At 30.1% G+C, this 9,735-nt stretch overlaps 1 protein-coding gene across 1 annotated transcript; it reads left to right on the forward strand.

The window, feature by feature from the left end:
- The first annotated feature begins 364 nt into the window (after positions 1–364).
- Positions 365–7,520, forward strand: LOC117171766. The gene is made up of 3 exons (XM_033359371.1): positions 365–441; positions 2,579–3,184; positions 6,662–7,520. Exons 1-3 carry the CDS (start codon positions 436–438, stop codon positions 6,914–6,916), a joined length of 867 nt encoding a protein of 288 aa, XP_033215262.1. The 5' UTR covers positions 365–435; the 3' UTR covers positions 6,917–7,520.
- Positions 7,521–9,735: the final 2,215 nt, after the last annotated feature.

The raw sequence follows: 9,735 nt of genomic DNA on the forward strand, positions 1-9,735 counted from the left end.
TCAAAACGTAAGGAAACTAATAAAAGGGGGTATGCGCTTCAAAATTTTGTATAAAAACTTCACGTAATTTATGTTCGGCCTCTCAATTATGGAATCAAGGATGATTCTGTGATGTCCAGGTGATCGTGAGCAATTAGAATGTACAAAAGCATGCAAATTTAGATTTTGGCGTTTTGGTTGCGTTACGGTTCTCGGCCTTGCTCCCAATGTTACAATTGCGAAATTAGTAGACACAGTTGCCGGTGCGTCCATCACTCATCTATGGGTCGGAAGATGAATAAGCCTCAAGTGCGTCGGATGGAGGATGCCCAGGTCGGGGAGCATTCACTTTTACGCCTTGTGCGTACGTTACGGCTAAAGAACCTCTTCTATTCATATAAAAGAAAGGACCCAACTGTGTCACATCAAAAGTTTTTGTACATCCGAGGAAGAAACATGAAGGTGAGAGAGTACTTAGTAAATTTTCCTTCATGGTAACAGAGTGAATGTGTGATTTGATCATTCATTCCTTCGAGCAGAAATAATCAGTGGTGTTGTGTGTTTATACTCATAATCCTTTACAAGATATTTATAAATAAAGACCCGCTCAAAAGTTTGTAAAGTCTACATTTTGAATGGGGTTTTTCATTATATTTTTCAATTTTTATAACAGCTAATGACGATTTTCTTGTTTAGCATTTGGTTAAAGCAGAAATTAGAAAAGGTTTTTTTTTCTGAAACAATATAAATGTTCAATATTAGTCTAAGTCCGATTTTATTTTTGTGATAATTAAGCAATTCTTCTTTACTCTTTTTAATAAAGATAGTGGTGTTAAGTTTGTGGAAAAAGAGATCAAGTACCAGTTTCTTGAATAGGTAAATTAAATTAAGAATCACGCAATAAATCGCAGGGTTTCGAATTTTCATACTAGAGTGAAAGATGTGAATTGGGCTGTTATAAGGTCTTTGAATTATTTAAAGTAATTCCATTTTTATATAATAAATTACTTACTCTTTACATTAGTGAAAGAAGATGTGGTTCTATTACTTTATTTCGAACGAAATTGATAATAATGCAACATTAATATCACAAGAACTTTGACATGTTAAATCGCTTCTCCCAAACAGAGAAGAAAAGCAAAGGTTGTGGATTTTAATGGTCCTGTTATCTAACTTACAAATTTCAAATTAAAAAAGTCGAAACAGCTGACAAAGTTTATGACGCGGTGCGACGCTTCAATCAAACAGTGACTGTATTTGCATATTATAAATGTACAGATTACCGCTTTCTATTGTGCCCCAAAAATTCAAAATAGCAGTTTAAAACCGGAAGAGCTACCGGTTTGTGTTATGTCCGGAAAATAACTTGAAAATTCAGAACAGCGTTTTTATTTCAAATTCATGCTGCAGGCGGCCTTTTTCGAAATGTCAAATTACTTGAAAAATTATTATTTGTTAGAAAATTTTAAACTTTGCCTTTGAATATTGAGAATAATACTTTTTTATTAAGATATTTTTCACAAGCTTAAACAACTTTTTTTTCCCACACAAAATAATGAAAATTTAGGACTTTCTTGAACTAATTACGCACTCAATGGATGTTAGAAAAAATTTTTTTTATTTTGTTTTGTGGCTTTGGGATCCATAAATGATGAAGATTTATATTGTCAACAAACGTTTCAGCTTCATTTATGGGCCCTCTTCCGTGATTTATTCTTGAGAAATTGCAGTTTTACTTTTTGTTTTATATGAATTCAAATGTTTGGTATCGTTACTTTTAATTTTCGATTGTACCTTTTTTCAATTATTTGCACTTTTTAAAACAACTACTTTTAAAAGATCTTTTAGTTTTATTTTTTCGAATTTTGTTTTAGTTTCTTTGTTTCAATCCTTCATCTCACTAGGGACTACTCTCTGTGTGGTTCAGAAATAAAACCAAAAAAATTAATAATTTTACTGAGGGTTGCAAATAGCCACGAACAAAGTTAGAAAAAATACTTTTTGTTAAAGAAATGATAAAATTGTTTATTGAACCATTATTGATTATTCTGTTCAGACATTTCATGGAAAAGGTTCCGAAAATTATACTTTCTTCTGCAAATAATTTTAAAATGTCTGCAACAAAAAGTATTACTTTTAAAATTCAGTAAATGTGATATTCATTGCAGAAAATAGGAAAGTTTCATGATTTGAAATGAAATAAAAAATTGAAATAAATATAAATTATTTAAACAATTGGAAAAGCCGTAAAACAAGAACTTGTAAACTTAACACTCATAGAATACTAAAAATTCATGTCGAGGTAATTAAAAAAAAATCCCGATTTTATTACGAATTTTACATGAAACTGCTATTTGGCATTTTTCAGGGCATTTTTGGGGCACAACGCAAAGGGCAAAATTTTAGAGATCATTACATTTAAAAGTTGGGCGGTTATAAAACGTGGGTGAGGTGATCATTAGATTGCCCTTTAGAGAGGAGAATAATTTTGCAATACATTTTTGGACCTCCCTAATACCTAAAGCCGAAAATGAATCTAAGTCTTCTTCGGCTAAGAAACAAGTATAATCTTATAAACAAAAAATTGATTGAATTTCAGGTCCTTATCATTTTATCCGTTGTGGTTGCATCATTCGCTAGTTTGGAGCCTGCTGAGTACCGACCACCAGCTTCATCCTATTCGGCTCATTATTTACCTCCGAATGAACTGAATGCCCCGGCTGCGGTTCCCTCATTCCAATACTTGCCTGTCAATCGGTACAGAGCTCCTCAAAATGTATTACCAACCTCCCAGTATCTACCACCAGTGCGGCAAAGTGTACTGACTCCTTCTGTCTCACGAACCACCTACCTTCCCATTCCCAGTCATCAAAGCCGCATACCGACTCTTCCATCTACAAACTATCTAACAGCAAACCGACAGACACCCCCTCCTTTTTCAGCAACGTCAACCCCCTTTTCCTCGACGATTCCGAACCAAACTTTACGTCATGGAGTTTCTGCACCCTCAAACGTCTACCTGCCAGGTAATCGCTTCCCTGGATTCGGACAAAGTTCTTCGTCCTTTGGCAAATCCTTCGCTGGACCAATTCCATCTTTGATCCCACCGGTGGTTGCTAGAGCACAGGCAAGCCAGTACCTTCCACCGAATCAGTTTGGCAGCTCAAAGAGTTCTGGATACGATTATAATGCTATTGATGTTACAGTGAGTAAATGATTTTTACTATAATTCTTACTTATATATATGCTTCTGGCTGACCTAACTTACTCTTCTTAGTGCTAGGGTACTTTTTTTTACTTCTTTTTTCAAGGTTAGTTTGAAAAATTGTTATTGGTAAATAATTATTTTATTTTCGAAAATGCAGTTAAGGTAAACTAATTTTGTGTTTGAAAGCATACTTTGGAAAAACTAGAGGATTGTCATAAATTAGAAATGAAAAAATACCTTTATTTCATATGCAAATCCATTCATACTTTTTTATTTAGGAATATGAGATTCCATTTCTTTGTTACTCATCAAAAACTGCATTAAAATAAATATAAAAGTCAATTAAAAAAGTGTCAATACGTAGTTTGTACTCATATGTTCCTATAAGTGAGAAGATATTTACTAATTTATATTTCAAGAGCACATATATTTCCATTGTCTCAAAGAAAACTCTGATAATAAAGATTTCAGAATTCATGCACCTAGAAAAAAGTTTTGTTGAAGCAAAGAAACTTTCTTCAAATCAAAGAAATTCTAGTATTCATATCCGGTCAAAGAAACATTTGTTTGATTTAAAGAATATATATTATTACTTAATTTTTTAAATATAATTCTAAATAAATAAACACAATAAATTTTCGTTGCTCTTCGTATGGGAATATTTTTTCAATAGGCGGATTCGACAACTCGAGTTTCAAGAAACTGGCACGGTCTATGTTTTCGCCTGAGGAAAAAAATTTATATTGATATTTTTTGTTTGTTAATAAAATTGATTCTTTCCTAATTTACAATTTTTTACAAAAATTTAAGTTAAAAAGATCACCGACTCTAAAGAAATTATTTCTTTCATTGTTCTTAGTAAACCTAGTCAAATAATGTTAAATCATTTTCCTTTTAATTTAATATAATTTTTTCTGAGTGTTGTATACCAACTATAAAATCTGGCATCAAAATGTCGTATTTCAATCTGCGAATACATGGAGATACGACATTTTATCGAAATAGAATATTGCGGAAACACTCTGTTTTCAGAAATTTTTCTAGAAACAATTGTTTTCATTTTCTTCCATTTTTAATTATACTGTCTAAATATGAATGAGTGGGATTTCCCTGATTGATCAGCTTTTCTCTGAAAAAGCAGTCTAGAGGTCACAATTTTTATTCCATTTAGTTTTTTTTAAAGTTAAAGATGAATGAACTCTCTTCTCTATCCTCGAAGCTAATTTTTAATTTTTAATTTTTGAAAACTTCTCTGTAAGTAACAAACGCACAGTGGTTTACAAATGGAATTTTAGGGAATAATCAGTCTATAGGTAGCAATTGTTATCAGACTTAGATTTTTAAAATTGAAGCTGAATAAATTCATCATTTATCCTCTGAGACCGATTTTTGAATGATTTGTTTTTGTAAAATTCTATGTAAAAAACAAAAATTTCAAAAAAAGTTCACGGATTGCGCGTAATTTTGGTGCATTTTCAAATTTCTCAGAAGTAGAATAATGTCCTCAAAAATTAATATACATTCGATGAATAAAATTGTAATATTTTTTTATTTCCTAAAACTAGATATTGGTTCTATAATTTCGATCTTCAGAAAACTAAAAAATTGAAAGTTTTTTGAAAATTTATTTTGCAGTTTTATAGATTAATTAATTTTATCGCAAAACATATACAAGGAAAATAGAGATGTAGTGAAATTGTTTCAAACTTTAGTAATGCTGGATTCTTCATTTAATCCATTTAATTAGATGGTCGTTCTGACGAAATTAATTTATAACATAATACTTGATATACTGACTCATAGTAATTTAAATTCCCATTGTTTTTTTTTTGAAGATAATGAAAAGTCTTCATAAAGAATCTGTACGAATTGTACACAAGCTCACAGTAGTCAGGGATATGTTTGGTCAGCCGGAAAGTCAGGAGCGACTTACACAATGTGTCGAGATTTGTGATTAATGGTCAGCACCGGGCAATATCATATATGTGGTTGTAAAGAGCGTTTTAGTTTTTCTTCCTTTCAACCTCGCTGAAAATATGTGACTGCATCCATGATTTATGGATAATCAAGTTAAAAATGATAAATGATCAAAAAAACAGGAAATAAAATAAAAAAATACTTTTATAAGTCGATTGATTGCGAAACAAAATTACTTAATTTTTCATGCTTTTTAATAAATGAAGGCTTATTTTTCCCGGTAAAAAAATTCTCTACCACTCTATTGTTTCCGATTTGAAAAATAACTAAGTAATCTTACAATGTAATTATTTTTGTTTTCCCTTTTAAAAAAATGGTTCTAACGATTTAGAGTAATAGAAGAAGCGATAGGAGCCACAAAAAAATTAACATTCAAAATTGGAAACAGTAGAGTTTTAGAAAATGTTTTCACGGAAAAAATAAGACTTCATTTATTAAAATTAATTTTTTTTGTGAATTTTAACATTTTTCAAAAAATAATGTTTTGTATTTGGAGTTACATCAGTTATAATATTTTGATTTTTTAAATCATAAAAAAACTATTTTTTTCAGATATTTGACTTTTAGCGTGACAACTACCTTAAAGCTCCTATTTTTACGCTACCTTATCGGGTACTTTGTTTTATGTACGGAAACATATATTGTTACATGCGTAAAAAATTGTAACAATTTACAAAAAATTGAACCTTTTTTTTAATATACGTTACATACATTATACACGTTACATACGTATTACATAAAAAACTCATAAAAATTTCTTAGTATTTATTGATACATTTAGAAAATTCAATAGCTATTTTAAAATTGTGAAACTTTGAATTTAAAATCCTTTAAATTCCAGAGTTTTTAAATATATATTATATATTCATTAAATATATACATTGAAAATGCAAAGATCTTCATTTAAAAATCTTATGGATAGACTTATTTTAAGGTATTTACAATTCTATGATTTTACACTATAAAAATTCTAAACTGAAAAGAAACTGAAAAGAATTCTAAACTTAAAAAGATTACATTACCCCGATTGTATGGTTAATTTAACTATAATTCTGGTTGATTTAACCAAAATTTTGGTTACTTTAACGAGAAAAAATAGTAAGGGCATATTTAACCGGAATTCTGGTTGATTTAACCAGACATTTTTTGGGTGTATATTATAGCACATCAAACTGAAGCATATATTTCAATTTGCCAATTAGACAATCAAAATAAGAAATGGTAGTCCGACTTTTGGTAGCTGTTAATAATAGAGAGAATTTTTGTATTTTTAATTATCAAACAAAATTAATTTTTAATTATATAAAAATTAATTTATTGAAGGTGAAGCATTCGTTGAGCAGTGTACGTTATTAAATGATTGCATGAATAACCAACATCCTAGCTTAAAGTTAGTCATTTTTTAGCTTTAAGTCGGGATTTTTTGAAGGATTTCCTGGTCCTGAAAGCATTGTAGAGACGAAAGACATAATAAAACCTGATTTTTCTCTTCTTCAGACGCCAGCGAAATACGATTTCGAGTACAGTGTTAACGACGAGTACGGGAACGACTTCGGTCACAAAGAAAGGCGCAGTGGTGACACAACCGAGGGCGTATATACGGTACTTTTACCCGACGGTAGAAAGCAAACTGTCCATTATCGCGCGGATCAGAACGGCTTCCAGCCGAGAATCTCGTACGAGGAGACCAGGTCAGGCTCCAATGGCTACAATAATGCTAACAAGGGATATCATTCCGAAGGGCCATACTAGACTGATAAAAAAGATACGATCTCCAAGACAGCAATGAAATGTACTCAAAAGGTGTATCTGATAACCAAAAGTAATTCAATCGTAACGACCGTACGGATGTAAAATCTCCTAAAGGTTCTAAAATTTTATGATTTCAGACAGCGGACTCTTTTCAGAAATTCAAAATATTCTCAATATCAGTGGTATATATTTAAAAAAATAGTATGGAAATAGGGTCAGGAAGATTCTTTAAATATTATATCGCGGATTTGTCTGTTTTTGTTATCTGATATGCAAAGTATATCTCCCATAAAATTTGGTCTATATTTTTCGAATCTGTTTGAATACTCGAAAAGCTTTGAAATCTGTTCAAATTGATTCAGAAACCCCTGAAATTTTCTATTGTGATCTTCTAAGAATTATAGAAAAACGCATAAATTTGCTTAAATCCCTTAGAATAGGTGTAATGGCTTACAATCTTAGGAATAATTTTGAAATTCTATGTCCCTTAAATCTGGTCAAATTGTTTGAAATCTCTGAAATTCATAGAAATTTCTGGAATGCCCTTGAAATGTAATTACATTAAATTTATTCTCTGAAGTTATCTAGTAATTCATTGGAATCCTTGAAAATCTTTTCAATACTCCCCATATTTTATATACCTTTTTAAAATCTTTTAAAGTAGTCCAAAACTCTTTAAAAACTATTAAAAATGTTTAAATCACGTTCAATTTCTTGGGATTTTTAAAGTAGACTCAACACTATTAAATCCTTTGAAATCCCATGAAATTTATAAAACCTACAAAATATTTTAAATTATTTAAATTGAACATGTATTCTTCAAAATGTTGACCTGGAATGAAAAACTTAAGTTGCAAACAAATTTTAAACTGCGCATTGTAAACTGCATTATTTCATAATTGATAAAGTTAACAGTTTAATTTAATTTCTAAACGAAGTTAAAATCAAACTTATTTTAAATTGGATTATATCATGTGATCAAACAAGTGATTATATTAATTTTTCTTTGCAAAATTGGTGAAATGACCTAATAAAGAAAAATTGACTGCTATTTTCCGGTTTTTTTGGTCTCGAAAAATTCCCGCCCTTTGCCATCCCAGTGACCACCTTCATAACCCTATAACATTTTTTGAAATCTCATTATATTCCTCGGTATCTTTCAAGATAAACTATATTCTATAAAATCCTTTGAGATTGTTGAAATTCCTCAAATTTTGTAAAATTTATCGATATCTTCAGAAATCCCATACAACATCTTAAAATCTTTTATATCTTTTAAAATTCCTTTAAAAATGCTTAAGTCTTTGAAATCCTCTGAAACCCCACAAAGTCTTTAGAATCCCAAGAAGACACTTAAAATTTCAGTTCATTTCATTTATTCCCTCAAGTGCTAAAGAAATTGATATCTTTGATATCCTTTTAGAATCCTTTGAAAACTTTTTGAAATTTGTAAATTCCTTGGAATTATGTAAAATATCTTAAATGTTTCGAATCTCTTCAAATCCGTTAAAAATTTTTAAATCTTTAAAGTTCTTAAAGATTCTATTAATTCGGGTACGTATAGTATAATCCCTGCAAATCTCTTAAAATACTTTAAAATACCATGAGTTTTTTTGAAATTTGTAATATTACTTAAAATTACTTTTAAAATTTGGTAAATATCGAAATCCTTTAAAGAATTTTTTTAATCTTTAAAATCTTGAAATCATTTTAAGGTTTGATTTTTTAAGATGATGTATATGTTACTTTAGCCAATGAAAAAGTTTGAAAAAATGTTTAAATGTAAAGTGAAAAAATATATGCACTAGCGAGAAATTTGCAACAATAGTAGCATTATAGTGCTTTTTTCAAATGGCATAAAATAGTTGCATCCTCAAAAAAACTGGCAAAAAAGTGTTAAAAGTGTTATCAGCCCAAAGCCTGTAATTTATATCAAATGTAATTCAAATTATGTTGCTTTGTGATAGAAGCCGATTTTGTATTTTTGTATAAATCATTTTTGCGTATCATTTTGATACGAAATAAAAAAAACTTGTGCACAACAAGTGAATCTCACTTCTTATATAATAAAAATGCGTTAATTTATCTTCATGCTTTTTCATTTGTAAGAATTTGTAAGTGTATGAGTGTGTTGATGTACGAGTAGAAAGTTGTGCAAATAAAAAAAAAAGTTGTTTAGATGAAATAAGCCATATCAAAAATTAGTTGGCGACTTGACATTGTAATAAGTTAAGTTCATCTACTATTAAAAATTCAAATTTGTGGGGTTGAGGGTCGATACCGTCCCCACCCTTGCGTAGATCGACTTGAAAACTTAGACACGTGTAAATCAAGCGCTGGGTACAGAAAATCTCCGATTCTCCAATGTGCATCGAAATCAGTGTTCAAGTGAATTGCAACAAATTTGAGCCACACAGATTCATTCGGAGAATTGAGGGGAAAAGTATCATTTAGACACTGTTTTTTCACATACAAAGGAACCTGAAGTGTCGTCTACAAACTGTCAGTCACCTGTCAAGATAATTTTGTCGGGTCTTATTGGGGTGAAATAGATGTTGATAAGCAGGTAAGTTATAATAATGATTATCTAACTTTTAATTTTCTCCCATTTACCAGTAACTATTAGTGTCTTGGAATAAAAATTGTACTTGGCGTGATATATCTAAATCTTAGGTTAGTCAAAACCTACATGACATACCAACAAAGCCGGGATGTAAAAACTAAGTCGTGATCGTCTGCATCTTAATTAGATAAATATTATTTCAATTAGTTTCCCTATTAATAATTATTTAGTCTAATATCACAAAGCGAATAGTTGC

The sequence above is a fragment of the Belonocnema kinseyi genome, chromosome 4 (assembly GCF_010883055.1).
Source record: "Belonocnema kinseyi isolate 2016_QV_RU_SX_M_011 chromosome 4, B_treatae_v1, whole genome shotgun sequence".
Classification (NCBI taxonomy): Eukaryota; Metazoa; Arthropoda; class Insecta; order Hymenoptera; family Cynipidae; genus Belonocnema; species Belonocnema kinseyi.

Bases quoted from the DNA above. Each gene is read 5' to 3' on its own strand.
- LOC117171766 (XM_033359371.1), top strand. The intron at 3,185-6,661 runs GTGAGTAAATGA...TCTCTTCTTCAG, and splicing joins ATAATGCTATTGATGTTACA to ACGCCAGCGAAATACGATTT.